We start from the raw sequence: 21,281 nt of genomic DNA on the forward strand, positions 1-21,281 counted from the left end.
AGCCCTAAAAATGCATTTTTTTTTGCTAATTTATTGCCAAAAAGGCATTTTTTCTAATGCCATTTTAGTGCTAGAAAAAAAATTAGGCACCTTTTTAGCGACAGAAAAGATATTTTTTTGGTGCTTTTTTAGCACTAGAAAAAGCTTTTCTGTGGCACTATTTTAACGCCATTAAAAACCCATTCACTAATGCTATATATTAGTGCTAGTAAATGTATTATCGGTGACATTTTTTCTGGCACTACGTTAGCACCAGTAAAGACCCGTCTTTACTAGCACTAGGCCGACTTTTAATGACACTAATTTAGCGCGTAAAGGTTTGAATTCTTGTAGTGTATAAAGCACTCATGAGTGAAAATATTAATATGCATATTCAATACTTTAAACAAAAACTCATAACATCATACATTATCAAATAAGGCCACTGAAGACCTCACACTGAAAAGATAATTTAAGAGTATGCATACATACAAATTCTAAATACCAAGAAATACTTGTGCTCAAATAAACTAAATCACTCAAGCATATATTAAATAAACCTAATTCAAAAAATAGGAATCAAACTAGATCTCCTAGAAACACACATGCATATCTCATGAAAACATTGCACAAAAACAAATACACATTGTAAATTATATCAAAATATTTTGCAGTACTTAAATCAACATCAATAAGAATGCAATGAAATCCAAGAAAAGGACAATGCTCAATTAAGTTTAAAAAAAAAACATTTAAAACCTTTTTTTTAAATGACACCCAAGAAGACATATAACAAAATAATTTCAAAAGTTCAAACATTTGCTTATTAACAAACATAAAACAAGAAAGTTCCAAAAAAATATTAAAAAGTAACAAACAATTTTAATAGTCTTTCAAATATGTGATAAATAAGTATTTTCTCATTCATAAGACATGAGATAGACAACACAAGCAAAAGTAAATATATATATATATATATATAATTAACAAACTTACTCAATCAAGATTTTTCTTGAATCCAAGCCATACATCAATCACGAGTCTTTTATGAAACACATACTTGAACCAAAGAATCTCAGAATCTAAAGGGACAAGATACCAAGAAAGTATTTTTTGGCTCTAATACTATGGCACAAAGTGGCACAAAGTGGCACAAAGTGGCACAAAGTGGCACAAAACCCAAGACACAACCAACAGTCAAACAAAAAAGAAACTAAAGCTCAAACATAATTTATTTAACCAAAAAATAAAGTAACATATTTATAGAATGCCAAAAAATAAAATAAATATTTTTTATTAATAACAAAATAAACAAAAATTATAAAATGAACCTCACTACAAAACACTCAAACACACACCATATGTGCATCCATCATCTTTCACCTATGCAACAAAATAAAATATTTAATCATTTTAATAATAACAAAAAAGCCTAATATAACCTAAAGTATACCATAAGTATGCTTACTAATCTAATAGGTGCACCTAGAGTATATCTATTCTAAAATACATAAAGTAGGCAACAAAGTATGTTTAAAGTATACCTTGAATATGACTTAAATTAAATATACAAGAATACACATCAAAAGAAAGAAAGAAAAAATTACCTAAAATAAACTTAGGTGTACTTTGGTATATACAAGACAAATATAACATAGGAAAATGCTACATATATCTTAATAGATACATCATTATAATCAAGGCATTGATAAGTATTACCAAAGTATATGTTTACACTTGAAACAAAAAGAGATGACTTGTTGAATCCCTAAAGTAAGCATTAAAACCTCTTTGCATCATGGTAGGACATAGTAGGACATTCACTACCCTAAATAAGTGACCGCATAACGTTCCTTGGACCATAACCCATATTGAAAAGTGTGATCCTTACACTTATTTTCGTGTAATTTCAAATATATTTTTGACGTCATTTTTGTTCAATAAGTATCCCAAAACTAAGTTCTTAGAAAATGCAAATTCATCAAACTCAAATTCAAGTTTTGTAGCCATTCTTTTTTCATAAGTGTCTTGAAACCAAGTTCTTTTAGACATTGGATACATGACACATATCTCTTAAGGTAATGATGTTTCTAAAGGTGAAATGCAAATTTACACTCTTTTCCAATCACTTTTGCCAAAGATGAGTTTTTTCATAAATAAATTATCACCATCTTCATCTGATTCATGTCTTAAACCTATCCTTATTGTTGGATACATGCTTAGTGGATCTCGAATCTACCCACCACTCATTTTCCCTCCTACTATATTTATTATGGAAATCATAACAAGCAACTTTTCTTATTGTGGCTTTTCCAGATCTTTATTCTTCTTACAGTGGAAATAAACTTTTGGAAATATGCCCTTTCTTTCCTCAAACATAGCATGGTCATTTCTTTTGTTTATTTTTCTTGAACTTAAATTCTTTTTAGGCATACTAGAGAACTTAGAATTAGCATGCTTAGACTTATAATTCTTTTCAACATTACTTTCGACAACATGAATCGTGCCACTACACGTTTCTTCTTGTAATGAGTTTTGATTTCTTCTTCAATTCCTATGTGGTGGAGCAATTCTTCTAAAGTAAAAATTTCTATATGATGTTTGACAATATTTGTGTAGTCTTTATGAAATTTAGGCAATTTTCCAATAATACATAGAAACTTGTAAAGTCTCATCAAGTTGTGTGCCCTCACATTTGACCATCGAGCAATAAGTTGGAGTTTACATAATTGTACTAGAATTAACTCATCGCCGTTCATCTTAAAATCTAAAGAAGAACACACTGGAAATTTTGTGTCTCCATCTGTCACACAGATACTCCACTTTGTCTCTTGTTCTGTATCTCCTCATATATAAGTCATATTGAAAACTTTATAAAAATGATTGTATCCCTGTAACCTCAACCGTACCCATGTGACATAGGTTTCCATAGTCCTTAATCTTATATTTGTTCAGCAATGCCTCTCATATGTCCTTCACCATTGTCATGCTTGAGTAAGAGGTAAAAAAGAAGGATGAATGTGGGTGTTGAGAATGTAGAGCCAACATTAACAAGAAGATTTAGTGTGGTAAGCACCATGGGGCATGGATCTTTCAAGACATATGCAATCTCCCAATTCATCAATTTAAACATTAACTTTTGTTGCAAATGTTTGAAGCTACTACTCTCAAAATCCAACTAATCCACTTCATGACTAATGTGCTTTGACAAAGTTATAGTAGTTATTTACTCTTCACTACCTTAAACTATTGTAGTTAAAGTAGTGAACATCCCCCACTATGGTGCAAAAAGTTTTTCATGCCTACCTTAAGGATTCATCATGCCAACCCTTTTGTTATTCTTTTATGCTTGCATGACTTATAGAAGTGTAAAAATGTACGTTGAAAATATTTGTTAATGCTTTGATTATAAAAATATATCATATTACAAAATAAAGTCTCTTTACTATAATTGAGAGACCAAAATCACTTCAAGTTGACGCAAAAAATGGCTTAGAAAAAGAGGAATGAGAGCAACATGAGTTGAAGCATGAGATATATTCTTATGTATTGAATGTCCATTCTTTTGATCTTATAAAAACCCATAAAAGTATATCTACCAAAGGGTGTGTCTCATTTGAAACAACCTTTCATTCCAACAATTGGATCTCTATGCATACTTAAATGTTAAAGTCACAAATATGAACAGATTTAACATTTAATGGTCAAACTTTGTATAATGCATTCTTTACCGAGAGATACCGTACTCAGACATATGTGACTTTCAATAGTCAAGTCAAAGTCCATGCAACACCCCTTATAATGGTAATAAGATCTTAGTGTTTATAACCTTTGTGATTGTCCATGCTAAACAAAATGGACAAAATAAAAGATAAAAACTTTTAAATATATTTGAATTCAACCTCAAACTAATTTTCAAGACAACCCATAATAATTTTATTAATTATTTAGAAACTAATTTTCATAACATATGGTATCATGAAGCACTCAAAGTTTCCATTCTAATAAGGTTTTTTTCTAAATAAAATTGTGTTAATTAAAGCACATCCAAATGACACTAAAAAAAACCCTTACATAAACACAAATAAAGACAACTAATAGCAGCTAGATTAATTTATGCATGGGAATATCCTATAGGACAAGTCATATTCTCTCCATCTTTCAGCCAGTTCTACTTTAGCTACTTCACATTTGATGGTATTATTTAAATCACCAAGAGAGGTTGAATAAGAGTTACCAGAAGCATCTTAGGTAGGTGGAAAGCACGCTTTCCGAAAACTCACTTCGAAAGTGCAATACTCTTTGCTTTCGAAACTTCATAGGAATCTTGATTCCCCCACACTTCTTCTATGCTTCTCACATGTATGTCTATGCTTTCTATATGTTTTTTCGCATTTTTTTCATGTTTTTCATGTATTTTCTCATGCTTTCACTCACTTTTCATGTACTTTTTCTAAATTGATAGCCATCATTGTTAGATTTTAACAAAAAATGAACTCTTTTACTAAAAAATCATGAAATATAAGAATAATCAATTTTATTTTATTTTTATTTGTTTTTTGCAGTGTTATGAGAGGCGTACGCCTCAATACCTGAAGTGTACGCCTCAGAGGCGAAGCGCACGCTCAAGGTATTGAGGCGTTGCAGTGAAGCGTTTCAGGCTTGAAACGCACGCTTCACTCATGTGAAGCGCACACCTCAAGTCGAAACGCGCTTCGCTTCTAAGGCGTGTGCATCATGTTGAATGTCGTCTCCGATTCTCGATTTTGTTTCGAAAGAGATCAGAACTCCGTTTTTGTGTTTTGTTGGGTGGGGCTTTTGGTCTTATCATCCCAATCGTCGTCCGGCGTGTTATTTACCGACCATGGCTGGCACTTCGCCGCTTTCCAGCTATCAAAGCATTGTAAATAGTCTGAAATGAAGCCTGGACGCGCCCAAGACCAGCCTCAGGGGTCTCAACAAGCCTAAGTGCTCCAAATGTGGCAACGTCGCCCGTTCAAGGTGATCTCTCTCTCTCTCTCTCTCTCTCTCTCTCTCTCTCTCTCTCTCAGCCTTACGCCCTCCTAGTCGATGGTTCCTTGCGTATTTCTATTTATTTTCCGAACGAACTGGCATTTTTTCTGTTTGATGCAGAGAAATTTGGGTGTTTCTCTATGTGGGGAATTGTTGTTTCTCTTGAAACCTTTGTTTCTTTTGTGTTTTCTTGCGTGGGTGGTTGTACGACCTCCTGGTCGATTGCTCCTGTCGTACTCCTGCTTATTTTGTAAAAAAAGAGCTTTTCTGCTCAATTGTTGAGGAATTTTGGTGTTTTCTCTATGTGGGAGTTGTCGTTTCTCCTGGAAACATCTGATTTTTTGTTTTTTCTTGTGTGGATGATTGTCGGTTCTTCAATTTGTTGCCTGTGTAGGCGTGGAAATCGATTTTGTGTATTCAGTGTTCGGTTGTTTATGTTCGTCGTGCAAATTGGTTTTGCTTTGACGATGAGAATCAGGTGTTTTTGGTCGATCGTGGAGGCATTTTGGGTGTTTGTCAGTGTGGGGAGTTGATTTTCCCTTGGTAGTTGTCGCTTTTGATTGTTCTTCTTGAGGCATCAACGACGTGATTTCTTCTTTTAAAGTTAGTTGCTTCTTCTTTCTTGAGGGTCTGGTAGTGTTTGTCTGGAATTGTGTTTGCATCTTTCATGGTTGAGTCTTTTTTATCCGATAGGCAAAATATGAAAGATTCAGTTAATTGTTTTTAGATTGTGAGTGGTGTATCTAGAATTTAATGGGAAGGGGAGAAGTTTCATGAAGTCTTTTTTGTTCAAAAGAGACTGCTCAGTGGTTGCTGTCGGTTAATGTTTGGCAGTAAATGTTTTCATTCATGCATTTAACTTATGAAATCGAAAAGATTCTACGAGTTGACATCAATAAATGTTTTTTCATTTTGGTTCGTGCGTGTTCTCGAGCAAGTAATAGAAGAACATGGGTCGAAGTTGATCATTGTTTTGGGGATTTTGGCTTTTATTTATTTTGGTTCATATATGTCTCTGGCAAAGAATAGAAACAACGTGTTCATATGGGTTAGTGTTATAGAGTGTTTGCTTTACTTGAGGATTGATTGGCATGATGTCTGCTTGTTTTATCTTGTCATGGAAATAGCTTTTATAAAGGGGTACATTGTCTATGGAAGTGATGGCCTAATGTGATGAATTAAGGGTGTTGTAGTTGCAAATGAGATCCATATATTTTTTTTGCATGTAGATAAATCATCAAGTTTGCATTTTACATTGAGTTATTCAGATGCATCTTTCAGGTGGGATTCTTGTTATTTGATAAATTGTACAAAGGTTCTGTACATTTTCTTGATATGGTTCCTCTTGATGCTCTATAGTAAATTAGTAATCAAGTGATTTTCCAGCCATCTGTGTTCTGCTTCTTGAATTCTAACTTTGTGGGCCTAAATAATACTCCTTCCTCATTCCCCAACTCCACTTCCCTTCTTGGCAACCTTGCTTTTATCTTTTCAAATTGTGAAGAAAATATGCCATATGAAATAAGCTTTTGGGAAGTAAGGTGACAACCATGTGAACATTAACATAAATTAAAACCTTTCAAACTGGATGATGCAGTGAAAATTGTTCACCTAGGAGCTCATCTAGTTCTTGGAAACAACAAACTCTGGTCTCTTTGACCATCAGTTCCCCCATGATTTATCTGAGTACAATAGTAATATGCTACAAAGGATAAAGATCTCCTAACATGTTTAAATTCAGGTAAAAGTTGTATGAAGAGCTGAAAGAGAGACATCTAAATAAATGCTTCTGAAATAGTGGCATAGATTCAGATAGATATCAGTAAGAGCCAAAAGATATGTAATGTAGACATGCCAAACAAACAAGCTCAGGAAGTTAGACATTGTTGTATCTGTTTGCTTGGTTAACCAATCTGCTTCTTTAGATTTAATACATATGCAATGTTAGGTTGTCTATTTATATTTTGTTTGTAAGCCCATGCTCCTTGGGCTAGGAAAATTTAGTCAAATTAGTTCTTAGCGTGCATGTATAAACTCGTTCCATTGATTTTAAGGGTTTTCCACTTGTAGTGAATGGTTGGCTTTGTTTGTCTTCTAATGCAATTGCTAATGGTGAAATGAATGTATAATTGGTGCTTCACCTTCTCTTCTATTCCGAAACAGAAAAAGTGTGGTCTGGTGGCAGGAGCAACGCGCGTGTGTGCGTGCGTGCACCCTCATAGTGAACTCGAATAACTCATCCTTTCATTTTTTTATTCACTTTTGTTTTTTGGGGATTGTTTACCGGTTTATTTACGTGCTTCAAAGAAGAAATTGTCTATTTATTTTTTTACTTATCTTTTTTGGAGCGGTTGGATCGCTTGGCCGGAGGGTTGCCGGCAGCGGAGCACTTGCGCTTGAGGGTGGAGTTCCAGTGGTTCTTGATGGATTTGGAACTTAATTGATCTTGTGAGGACATAATTTATTTTATACTGTCATTTATTATTTATTATTAGTTTTTATTTAAAATTTTCATTATTTTATTAATATTATATATTTTATTATTTTGATCATGAAGCTTACGCTTCAACGCCTCGAGGCTTACGCCTCGCTTCGCCTCATCGCATTTAACAACCTTGGGTTCTTGTTCGATTCCAATTCAGTTACCATATTGCTTTAGTTTTTATTCCTATTTCACTTTCAAATTGGTACTTCGCTTCCTGCTTCCTATAAATTTTAAAATGCCTCACTTCTTGCTTCTGATTCTCTTATCGTTTCCCGCTTTCGCTTCCTAGTTTGGCAACCTTGGGTTGAATTGTTGATTATAGCCTTATCTCTATCTAAAGTTCCAACTATTTTAGTAGAGTAGGAGACTTGCTGAAATACATGAAATCATCATTGAGGAACACGATATGTTACCCACTATGATTTTCTTGGCCATGATTTACTTCTCACTTATATATGCTCCAGCAGTACTATCAAAACAAGAAAATTTTTAAGAGGTGAACATTATATTTAAACTGAAAAGTCTTATAGCAAATGACTTGTCTTAGAATTTCCCAAAAAAGGGGTGCCATCTAGGATAGTACCTTTCAAGAGAAGTTTTCAGTCTACCTGTTAGCCCAGGAGAGACAAGTTATTAGAATTTGAGCAACAGAGAGAGGGCAGCAAAAAAAAATAACAGAAAACAAAAGGAACATGATAATCATGAGTACAAATATTAACCATCAAGACATTTGCCTATTAACCTTATAGATGTAATATTAGGTACAATTATATATTGCATAAGTCCACATTTCAAAAGTACTGCTACAAATTCATCATTTAATTTCAACATTTTGTTACATGTTCACTCATGTTATTCCACCTAATCCATAGGAACTTTTTGACTTTGCTTCTAGTCATAAGGCACACGACATACATGATGTTTTACTTGTGTCATCTGAGTTTCTTTGCTCCCTCTATTTATAATATCATAATTCTCCAATTTGGCAATTATTCTAGAATTTTATGCACTTTTGCAAGATTAAATGCTATATCAGCATCAAGAATAGTTTCTCCCAACTCATTTATTTTCCCAAAGAGTGTGCCCTTTACTTTTTCCTAGTTACTTTTCTACCCTATATGGCTATAAATATCCACCACTGGCTGCACTTATGAGATAATATATGACTTAAATGAATATGATTATAGATTAAGCTTGCTTATTATATGTAGGATTTCCTTATATAACTTTTCTTGATACAATTTCCTCAATTTAAACAATATGATGACAACGTGAAAACTTCTTAGAATAAATATTTAGTGCAACCATTATTTGCTTAAACATGTATCAGAAAGGCAGTAATACATTCCAAGTCAGGTTCTAAGAACTTAACACAGAATAAGAAAAAAAAAAGCAATCATATTCTTTGCTACAACTTAGTTGGGAATCTTCTGACTCAATCAATATGTTCCTCAGGACTTCTGCACCAACTTGTGAAGTGCACTTGCAACATCTAACGTAAATTTTTGGTTGTGGATTCTGCATTCATGCACTTCACCACCTTAGGGAAAATTTTTGCCTAAAACATAGATCCATGAATTCAAAGAATCAGAATAGCTAATGTAGTTTATCAATTTGTATTGGATACTTGAGCAGTAGATTAGAATCCATATGTTCCTCATATAAATAAGTTCTTCTGCTTATAGATGAAATGGACAATAGACAGTCATAAAAATTTTCTCTGGCAGAACTGTTAAAGCTTATGGCCATGGTAAGTAATAGAGCTAGTGAAAACACAGATTTTATGAAGAAATTGTTTATAATACCACCAAAGGAAAACTATGATCAAATATAGTAGATTTGCCATTTAACTCTGCCACTGACAGTGTGACCCTACTAGGAAGCCATTCAACAAAGGAGAAATGAATCTAGATGGTTATATAATATGTAAGGGTAACAAAATCGAGCATGATTGTCTATAAAATTGTTAAAAATGATATGGAATTGTCAAAGATGACCTTGAACACCTTTGCTATTTCAAATGAAATAGCCCCTTCCCAGTTTAGACAGCCTCCTCCTCAAAAACCCACATCGAGTCAATCCTTTCAAGCGAAGCTCTTTGAGGCCTTTTCTGACATGAAAGTCAACCTCAACTCCTATACGTAGTCAATAGCCAAGCTAGAGACTCAGGCCTTGAGCATGCACCACAAAAGGAGCCTTCCTAGTCTGCATGTCGTCAACTCGAGAGGCAAGAAATCCATGCCTGCACATGACTGACTCACACCATGAGCAGGTTCAGGCTATTACTACCCTTAGGAATGAGAAGGGATTTTATCGCACCACGGAGACGACTAAAAAGTTTCAGAGGCAGAAGAGTGATCAGTCAGTCCCCATAGATTTACCCCAGGAAAGTGGGAGGGCTCCTCTACCTGATCCTGTCAGATCATATATACCCAAGTCCCCCTTTCCTGAAACTTTTGAGAAGCTGAATTTTTTTGGCAAGCAAGGGGCCAGAATGCAAGAGATGATTGAGATATTGAAGCATGTTCATATAAACCTCTCCCTATTAGATGTCATCCAACAAGTGTCTGCATATGCAAAGTTCCTTAAACAACTTTGCATGTAGAAAAGAAAATCAAGATCTCTACTCAAAAAGATTTTTCTGACTGAGCAGACGAGCTTAGTGCTTCAGCACCAAGCTCCACCTAAACTTAAGGATCCTGGAACACCGATCATCTCTTGTGCCATAGGGAACATGATCATCGAGCATGCTTTGCTCGATCTTGGGGCTAGTGTAAACATATTGTTGGGTTTCCTATATGACATTTTTGGGATTGGGGATCTAAAACCTATCTCGATCATTTTACAGTTGGCCGATATGTCTACCAAGATTTCTCAGAGAATATTGGAAGATGTGTTAGTCAAGGTCGAGGATTTTTATTTCCTTGTTGATTTTATTGTCTTAGATATAGAAGGTACGAATGTCGTTCACCAGACCCCCATCATTCTGGGCAGACTATTCTTGGCCATTGCCAATGCTTGTATTAACTGTCGTACTGAGGAGATAGGCGTCTCATTTGGCAACAAGTGAACGTGCTTAAACATCTTTGATACTGCCATGAGAACAACAAAAAATGATAAATGTTTCCATGTGGAGGACACTAATCCTCAATGGAAGCAAGCCGATCCATCACAGTTCAAGAGTTGCATAGATGATGTTTCCGTTCATGGCTCATTATTTGAGAAGCGTCCCCACAAGTGCCAAAAAAGTATTTTCAAATAGGTGTGGGGGCTAATCTTGTTTATAGCGAAGAAAAGAGTCATTTTAAGGTCCAGAGAGGTAGACTTTTAAGACACATAGTGAACAGGGCAAAAGATGAAACCATATACCTCAAACCTCTTGATTGAGCATGACCTTGAGTCCATTGATCTCATGGACGATAAAGAGTAACCAGAGATTTGTTTGGCTAAAGACGTAAAACTTAGCGCTGGGAGCGAACCCGTCCAGCCTATTGCTGCCGGAATACAAAAAAAAAGAAGGCATTGGACTCCAAATTTTTTAATAAACAATACCCCACAAAATAAAAATTATGCAATTTTTTTAACTTCAATGCCACATCTCTATGAGAACATCAAAAATAATAAAACGAGCTGTTACAACTCTAAAACAACCCACCAACAAAAAAAGGCAATACAAGATTTCAATCAGAATCAAACGATTCCAAAAAAAAAAGAACAGAAACATAAAACGAAAACCACGAGCACAGTTCATTATGAAAATCATTGCAAAAATAGTAAAAATTATTTTTTTCCCAGAAAGAGAAGGAAAACCTTTATTTTGCAACCTCTATGTCAGTCAATAACAAATCGGGCTCCCTGCCAGCCGGTATTTTGACAGCAAATGTCCGGACTGGTTTACTCCCAGAAGCTGACCGGTATTCAGGTAGCAAACGTTTGCTCCTTAGAACTAGACTCTTTTCAAGAAGAAAATATTTTTTATAAACTTTTTTATTTGATTTTCTTGATATGAAAGGACAACAAGAGCATCCTCCTCGTATTTACAACACTCAATGCCTTTACACGTGACGGGCTGGTATATGCCATAACATATAGCCATGGCATACAGGCAGCCTGGAATCAGACATGTATTGTCAAAGTTGGAATGTCAACAGGTTGGAACCCAGTATCTGACCTGAATCCAATGTCGATTAGCCGGTAACCAAATCCTGATCCGATTGAAAATCAGATTTGGAGTTTGGTAATAGTTTTGCATTGAAATCTTAATCCAAATACAATTAAAACCTGAATCCGATTAAGTGTAAATATCCAGTTTTAGACTAAATTGATCGGGATTTAGTTTTGTCCTTTTCTGAATCTGGTTATGCCGGATCTGATTAAGTCGGATTCTGTAATGCCTAGATCCTACCTAAATCCAACTCGTTCACATCCCTAGTCAGGGGTGTCTAACCTGATACGGTCTCCTCCTTGTTTTCATTGTCCAACCGATGTCCCAAAACAATTCGGTGGAGACCACTGCTGAGACATTGATAGGTTCAGTTTTAGTTTGGCCCCACCTCGCAGCACTGGAGGCAAAGGCATGTACGTTCCCACCTTCGTCTCCAGCCCTTCATTCAAATGATAAGATTGTCTTATGCAGTATCCTCTCTCCGGTTAAAGTGGGTAAGACTGTCTATTGCGTGTATATTAATTAAAGATCTGGGAAACAAGAAAATGGTTTCACCAAGAAAGGAATCACGTTCTGTTCCATCTCTCTGATGGGGAAAACACCTCGTGGGGAGTTCAAGATTGAGAACAAACCGACAAAATTATGTATGTGGTTTAGTACTTGTGGGTTCTCTAGTACTGTGTACTTGCCACAGGTTGCAGGGTGATGGGTTGGCTTCCTTTGCCTTTGAACTCTGCTCTGCATATCACCTACACTGTCTCACCGTCTCTTCCTGCAACACCAACGATGACCATCAAAGCTACGGCGTTGCTTTCATTCAATTCCTTATCTGTTCCTGCTCAACCGCAAAGAGACGGAGCTCTGATTGGAAAAAGGAACGGTGGCGCCCAGCTCAAGCCGATTGTTGTCCAAGGATGCCCTCCCACTTTCGTTTCTGCGCCTAGTCGTCGAATTGTAGCAGGCTCTCTCTCTCTCTCTCTCATTGTGATTGTTTTCTTAAGGCTTCATACACAATTTTGAAATATGATATTGCTATTGGCAAGCCCACCTCGTCCAAACTGGAACTTTCGATAGCTACAGGCTTGGAGGCTGGAACTGTATGTTGGAAACGTATACGACGATGGATTTTCACCTGAATTCTCGGGAAAACAGAAATGGGTATGAAGAGAACCGAGAGATTCATTAATGGGGTTTGAATCGAATTATGGAAAGGAAGGTGAAATGGGTATTAAGGGAACCAAGAATTCCAGTATAGCTTCTGCAGCACGATCTTATTTTGCAGTAATGATGGTGTTATTGGCATGACTACCTAGTCCAAACTGGGATTTTTGATCGACTAGAGGATATATCCGAGCTCTAGAACTGTATGTTCGCAGGGTATTTGAGGGTTTGACCTAAACTCGGGGGAAATTATGAAGTGCTGAAAATCCCAAATTAGTCGATGAGAAAAATTATCTCTGTTAGTTTTCATGAGAAATTCTTCATGGGATTTTTAGGATTTGTAATAAGTGTCATATAGTAGTCTGTTAGGTCCAAATAGATGGGATTTCTATAAATTTTATAAAAGTAGGTATAATTTATAGAAATCCCTGGTCATGCTTGTTGATAATATGCACTACCTCAAAATTTACCCATGTGTGTACATGTGTGTGTGTGTTGGTTACTTTTTATTATTACACTCTAATCACCTATATGTGATCTGCTAAAAGCTTCATATTTACTGTTTAAATTTAGTTGGTGATTTCCATGGTGATATTGCACAAGCAAGATCTGCGCTTGAAATGGCTGAGGTTTTGGATTCTGGTGGTAATGATTTGTGGATCGGTGGAGAGACGGTATAGTCTTCAAATTATTTCTTTTGATGTTTAAGCACTATCATTCATGTTAAATATCAAATTGAACTTCAAGTAAGCTTATGTCATTGAGAATGTTAGTCTGTTTCCAAGTGGTGTTGCTATGTTAATTTACCAAAGCTCTTATTGCCTGTGGGTGTCTGTTAATTTAGCATCTTCATGGATTGTCTCCATCAAGGTTGTTAAATGCGATGAGGCGAAGCGAGGCATTGAGCATGTTATGAAGCGAGGCATAAGCCTCGAGGCGTTGAAGCGTAAGCTTCATGATCAGAATAATAAAATATATAATATTAATAAAATAATGAAAAATTTAAATAAGAACTACTAATTTGCTTTTAGTTATTTTAGTACAAAATCATAAGAAAATAAAATAAAGATTCATCACCGATCTCTGTGTCCGCCATTAACTGAACACACCAGATCCATATCCAAATCTGACTTTTGTGTACAAGATCCCAACCCAAATCCATATCCAAAATTTGATAAAGGTATAGTTTAATATGGATCCAAAACATACATGATAATTCTGGAACTTCTGAAATAAGACCAAAATTTATTGTTTTTTACGTGAAAGCTACAAATGGATCAGATTAGATCCAAACCTGAAAACAGATGGGATCAAATCCACATTTATTCAGAATATACTTTTGGATAACAAAGTAATGAACTATCACATTGGATCTCTCATTTATCAGGACCTATAGGATGAGATTCTGGATCTGCCAGGTTCAGGGTAAATTATATAAGATCTCCACCATACCAGAGAATCTCACACAGAATAGTTGTTAGAAAGATCTCCACTCCACATATACATACTCAGTGGTATGGATCCAATATCTAACTCTCATCTTATACAAACATGATAGAGAATTTACACTCTCCATAAGGGTGCATATGGAATATAGGATTTCAGTGGAATTTGAATTCATATCCACTTAATTCCTCTTTGTGGCTGGAATGAAGTATTTAGTAGAATTGGATTACAATTCCACTAAATTCCCTAAATCCAAACACATCCTAAGGGAGCCAATATGGTGCAAGAAGAGAAATGTAACTTACATGGCCTCCAATATTTTATTGGTTTGTGCTTGGGAAAAGCAAGAGGATTTTGCATTGATAGCCAAACTAAGTGCACACCATAGTCACAAATACCGGCCATTTTTTTAAATATCGTGATTTTATTGTGAGATTTTAAAAAACTGACACAATCTCGAGAAAAATGTGATATTTCAAAATATCGCCAATTTTGAAAATATCACATCTTTTATCACAATATTTTCTTGTTATAATGTGATCTTGGCATTTTTATATTTTTTGCCTATATTTTTCTACACAGTTTATCTGATATATATTAAAATTTTAAAAATACCAATATTTTTTGAGATTTTCCTGAGGAAAATAAATTTTACAGATTATCATAACATTTTCCTTTGTCAAGAAAATCGCTAATTAGATTTATGACTATGGAATACACACGCATCCAGACGGGTGCATGCTACCATATCGGTAATCAAGTACACTTTGTTCTTTTTATTATATCTCAGGTGACGTCACATGGATACGTATACAAACATGGATGTGATATATGGATTCGAGACATGAGTACATTATATGATTTTTATGCAAGGTCAAACACAATGATGATATATATTTCTTAAATTTAATATATAACTTTTGATCTTTTTTATTATGAAAATCTACTATTGTGACAGAATTCTCAAAGTATTAGGAGGTCATAAAAGTCATCTTATGAACAAATGAAATATAAAAAGGCTAAAAGAAATATCAACGCTTCAGGTACTGAGTGTGCGCCTCAGTACCTTGAGCGTGCGCCTCGCCTGTGAGGCGTACGCTTCAAGTACTGAGGCGTACGCCTCTCACAACACTGGTCTCCATTGGTCCTTGTTTTTGCTTTCAGTTTCACTCATGATTTCCGTGATCAGAATGCTATCAATAACAGATCACGTTGCATGTCCATTGATGTTGTACATATGCTAATCTCCTGGTTGCATTTGTTAGCAATAGGTGTGGTACCATTTTTTCCTAATGTACTTGTACATATTATGCTTAATTAATAGTTCTTAACATGACTGATACTTATAGCTTGTCAGAAGACTCAGAACTCCATAAAGGTCTCATGCAGTTGACTTAGGTTAGTTCATTTTGTAGCCATCCGTACTCCATTATGATGATATGGAATTAAGGTCCCATTGACTGGTTTCCAGAAACACCCTACATTACGCTGATGCAGATTCACATAGCACTTTCAGCAATTGTCCCTTTTAGTCCAAATGTCTGCCACTCATCTTAAGTTTTGTTGGGCAATATCTTTTCAAATCCCAGAGAAGGATGATCAGATGTTGTATATCGTCGAACTGCAATGTCCTACTGACAGCAATGGATATAAGTCAAACTATGCTCCATGTTCACCATCATATTTGTCATCCATTGACTTCCCTTTGACAGTCATGTTCAAAGGTCACTGCAAACTGTTCTCCATGGAGGGAAGGTGCTGAAAACCCTATAGTTTATGTCTATTATATTTTCACATATATGTGACCATTGAGATAAAGGTATGTTGGTCTGCTTTTTTCCACATTTTTCTATTCTCTTTTTTTTTTTAGATTTTATATTTCTCCAGTCAGTATATAAAATTTCTGTTAGTATTTCTATTTTATGTTTTTGAGATAATTTATTTTATGAGATTATGTCAGCTTTATACACCTCCCTGTGAACAATGCGATAATACAAAGATTGGAAGATACAAATCAGATGAAGATGCATTTGGGTTTGCACTAAGACCCTTTTTGCAAAAAATAGATACTTGTTGGCTCTGCCATTTGTTATTGTAAGATTACATATCACCACCAAATAAGACTACAAGTAGTCTTAAAAAGATTACACAAAAAGAACCACAAAGGTTCAACTCCAATACCCTAAAAAGGGTATGCAATAAGGAAGAAAAATTATATTAAATGGTTGGGAAAAACCCACACTTCAATAATACATTGTAAGGGGAACTTGCCCCATATTTATACATGAAATAAGAGCTAAGGGGAGGGAATCGTTGGGAGTCCAATGTCTCTCTACCTTTTTGACTTTAGTCAAAAAGGTTTACAAGTGTCAAAAATAAAAAATAAAAAGTAAAAAAAGTTATCCTAACTAAACTATACTAACTAAAATAAAAGAAAGACTAATTCCTAGTCAGTCTAAGAGATTACATATTATTTAACACTCCCCCTCAAACTTACGGTTGGATAACCGAAAGTTTGTCCAGGAGAAAGTGAAATCGAGGAGTCGCGAGAGGTTTGGTAAAGAAGTCTGCCAATTGATATTCTGAAGGGACATACGGAAGATCAATGGTACAATGTAGAAATTCCTCTCGTATATAGTGACAATCCATCTCAATGTGTTTGGTTCGTTCGTAGAATGTCCGATTGCTGGCAATGTAGATAGAACTTTTGTTATCGCAGCTTAGTCGTGATGCTCCTCTGCTCTGAACACCCATATCATGAAGTAAGCGCCTTAGCCATACTACTTCCATAGTGGTTGTGGCTATGACTCTGTATTCAACTTTAGTGGATGAAAGAGAGGCTTTTTATTGCTTTTTGCACCTCCAATCGATCAATGATTCATCTAAGGAAGAAGAAGCATACAAGAAAAGTCCTCTAAAAATGAAGGTTTTAATATATCTAATAATACGTAAAACAACTTTCATATGAACAGTGGTAGGAGCATGCTAAAATTGGCTTGTTGTGTAAACGGCATATACAGTGTCATGTCTTGTAATAGAGAGATAGGATAATGCTCCGACAAGTTGTCTATAAGGTATTGGGTTCTAAAGTGGTTCTTCATCATCAATCTTGATTTTGATATTTACAACTTCAGGAGTGTCAACCTGTTTTTCATCCGAGATTTCTGACCTGTCAACAATATCAAGAGAAAATTTAGATTGAGTTAGCAAATAGCCTCTAGAAGAATAAGCAACTTCTATATCAAGAAAGAATTTTAAAAAACCCAAATTATTCATTTCAAAGTTTGTTTTAAGAAATTTTTTAATGTTGTCAATTCCCTGTTTATCACTTCTAGTGATGATCATGTCGTCCACATAGAGGAGAAGAATAATGATACCTGCATCAGAGTTCTTAACAAACAAAGTTGTGTCAGTAAGACAAAATTGAAAACCAAAATTAAGCATAACTTGACTAAATTTATCATACTAAGCCATCGGGGCTTCCTTAAGGCCATACAAAGCCTTGTGTAAACGAAGAGTTTTCCCTTTAGGAATACTAATGCCAGGTGGTGGTTCCATATACACTTCTTTGGTTAGGCTTCCATTGAGAAATGCATTCTTGACATCCATTTGATATATATGTCGTTTCTTTAAAGAGGCAAGATCTATTAAGATCCTAAATGTAGTCATTCTAGCGACTGGTGCAAAAGTTTCTTCATAGTCTATTCTATATTCTTGGGAATAACCTTTAGCAACTAATCGGGCTTTAAACCTCTCAAGAGTGCCGTCACTCTTGGTTTTAACTTTGTACACCCATCGACAGCCTTTGGGCTTTTTGCCTGGTGAAATATCTTGAATAGTCCAAGTATTCACCTTTTCTAAGGCACTTAATTCTGTTGTCATTGCTTCGACCCATTCTGACTGCTCTTTTGTTGTAGCATAATTAGAAGGTTCTATATAGGAGTGTATTAAGGCAATGTAAGCTTGATATTTTGGTGAAAAAGACTCATAAGACACAAATTTTCTGGGGACTCTTGACACCCTAGATGATCTTCTTATTAGTATTTGTAAAACCCACATAAAAAAAAGAAAAAAATGGATCTGGGTCGGATCCGAATCCGACCCAGACCCGTTAGGGTTAAAACGCAAGGGGCGAGGGTTTCTTTTAAACCCTTTCCCCCTCCCGCAGTTGCGCTCCCCCGTCCCCATTTTAAAACAAGAAACCCTTTGGGGTTTCCTTGTTCGGCTCAAAGTTTCCCCCCCTTTTTCAAAACCTTGCGAGGGGAGGGGAGGCCCTCACCTCGCAGCTCCTCCTCCCCTCCCTCTTGAGTCTTCTTCTTCTCTCCTTGTCTCTCGCTCCCGGCGTGCGACCAAACCCTGATGTCTCCTCCCTCTGGTTCGATCGCCGCCGCCACCATCGTCGACGACCTCGAAGGTATGCCCTTCATCTCTTTTCTCTGTCTTCTTCTTTGATTTCTTCTTCGTCTTCCTCTTTTCGGGCTGTTGGAGGGCCGACAGAAGGCTGACAGCCCCTGTTGTGCCTTCCCCTGCTCCCCCTTTTCTCTCTGTTGGCTCGCCAAGAGTCCGACAGGAGGCCTACGACCCCTGTCGCGCCTTCTCTCTCTCCCCTCTCTCTGTTGGCTCGTCAGGAGGCCAACAACCCCCTGTCGCACCCTGCCTCTCCCTCTATTGTCTCGCTGGGAGGCCGACAGGAGGCCGACAACCCCTGTCGTTCCCTCCCGCTCCCTCTGTGCCTACTGGAAGGTCGGCAGGGGACCGATGGCCCCTGCCACACCTTCCCCCTCTTTTTGGCTTTGACGGAAGGTCGGCAGGAGGTTGGCGGCCTCCTACCGCATCTTCCCCCTCCCCCCCCTTTTCTCTGCGCTGTCGGGAGGCTGGCAGGAGGCCGACGGCCCTTGCCATGCTCTCCCTCCCTCTTCTTTACTGTTTTTGTTAGGCAGCCCCCCCCTCCCCCTGCCATTCGATGTCCATCAGCAGGGGCCTTGGCCCCTGCTGTTCGTTTTGTCAGGCAGGGGTTGAGACCCCTACCATTTGTTGTTTGTCAGGCAGGGGCCTTGGCCCCTGTCGTTCGTTTAGTTCTGTCAGGCAGGGGCCTCAGCCCTTGCCATTCGAGGTTTGTCATGCAGGGGCCTTGGGCCCCTGCCGTTCAATATTTTTTTGGTAAGCAGGGGCCTTGGCCCCTGTCACTCGTCAGATTCTGTATAATAGGGGCCTCGGCCCTTGCCGCTCATGCTCTTTGTCGGCAGGGCAGGCCTTGCCACTGCCCCATTCTTAGGGTAACTAGTAGAATGGTGGATAGGGGTTTCGCCCCTGTCCCTTCGCTAATGATTGATGGGCGGACAAGGGTTGTACCCTTGTCCCTTTCCGTTCTTTAGTATGGCTGCAACCATCACACTTTTGCAGATTTACGCAACGGGTCTCGTTCGTGCTCCGCGGCCCGAGCCGCGTATCACCTACACTCGTAGGGGCACACAACGACCTAACATCCTGAGGTAGGGAAAAGTCGCACGAGGATTTTGGATGAATTAAATAAAGTATAAGGATTCTGAGATACAATAATTTATATTTCATACATGCGTACATGTAGAGCAATATAACTTGTGATTGCCTGTATTGTATTTCCTCGTTCTTACTCTTCTGAAATTACATGTTTGATGTATTCTATATGGGTAGGCTCATTTCTACAGTGATTCCTATTACTGCATTTCTGTACTTGCTCGTTGTTATGATTGCAGTGTAAATGCTTAGTTTGTTATTACATGTTGGATCTTGTTGCCACCCTCAGGCAAGCCTCGTAGGGTGTGCAGGTGCGAAATTGGGTACATGCACCAAAATCTCGAGAAGAGGATCTTCCTGGTGCAAGGCCTGACTTCTCGATCATGAAATCCTACTTTTAAAACGAATATTTTATTTGTGTTGCTAGATGCAACTAAATGTACCTCGAGTCGGTTACTTAGAGGAAATGATTGGATCTACAGCGATCCCAAGACTGGTTTGAGATTTCCTGTTTCGTAGTGATTAAGCATGCCAAGTATATTACTGATTTTATGAAATACTGTGTTGGGTTATCCTTCAAGAAACCCATAACCTGCTATCATAGCCTTACCTTGAGACAAATACGGTATATACATTACGATAGGTAGTATGAAAGGTCGTTGAGTACCTCGAAGTGTGCAATGAGCACTTTGTTGAAATAAATAAAAATAATAATGTTCGCCTCCACAGGCCAAATGCTCAAAGAGCAATGCATGTCATGTATGAACTAAATAAATTTCAAGGTATTAAATGATTGCCCTCTCATCGTAGTCGTATCTTTAGGCAGGTACGACCATACTTTTGAACAAGCACGTCACATGGGTGTTACGATGTTTGAATGATGAGGTTGTGACAACCTCGAAGCGTGCATATAGCACAATGCTGAGATCACATAAATGGTGACAATTTGCCTTCACAGGCAAGATGCTCGAGTGGGTCTAATAGACCAGAGCATGTAAAATGGGGCGGCGGTTAAGAAACCCCCGTCGTACCCATTCGACCTTTACGGTTCATCAAGGGAGAGGATGGATGGTACAAAAACTCCGATGGACAGGTTGTTAAGAACCACCCCACGGGCAAAAGACTCGGCTTCCCCAGTCATCGGAGTTAGGGGAATTGAGATTACCATAAATTATCTTAGGTGGTAACTCTCAAGTACTTCTGCAGAAGTTGGATGCATCCATGAGCCATGAATGCCTTTGGGGATTTACTCTCTTGGTCACTGACCGTTTCTTTATGAGCGGACTCAGTGAGCCATCCGGGTTAATGAAAAACACTTGACATAATAAACCTCTGGATCGGTCTCGGTTGTTTCTACATTTTGCGTCTGTGCGTACCCACAGGCCAGTTAATATCAGAACTTAAAGAATATCCTGTTCACCATAGTTATAGAGTAATTGAGATTCATGCATCTTACAATGTTGTTTGTATCTTGTGAAAAATATCTGTTTTAGGACAATAGATCTTTGCATATGTTGCGCCTGTTAGAGTAGATTA

The 21,281-nt window shown here is 37.2% G+C and overlaps 1 protein-coding gene across 5 annotated transcripts in view; it reads left to right on the top strand.

The window, feature by feature from the left end:
- The first annotated feature begins 12,096 nt into the window (after window positions 1–12,096).
- The window catches only part of SLP1 (Calcineurin-like metallo-phosphoesterase superfamily protein), a 76,344-nt gene continuing 67,159 nt past the window's right edge, over window positions 12,097–21,281 (top strand). For 4 of the 5 annotated variants that reach the window (XM_089983398.1, XM_089983397.1, XM_089983399.1 and 1 more), the window contains exons 1-2: window positions 12,097–12,603; window positions 13,377–13,477. In XM_089983398.1, coding sequence (XP_089839524.1) covers window positions 12,348–12,603; window positions 13,377–13,477 — 357 coding nt within the window. In that variant the 5' untranslated portion in view covers window positions 12,097–12,347. The remainder of the gene's footprint in view (window positions 12,604–13,376; window positions 13,478–21,281) is intronic. The other variant, XM_089983400.1, reaches the window with a different exon arrangement.

Source organism: Nuphar pumila, chromosome 12, assembly GCF_984573655.1.
Source record: "Nuphar pumila chromosome 12, dmNupPumi1.hap1.1, whole genome shotgun sequence".
NCBI classification, from domain to species: domain Eukaryota; kingdom Viridiplantae; phylum Streptophyta; class Magnoliopsida; order Nymphaeales; family Nymphaeaceae; genus Nuphar; species Nuphar pumila.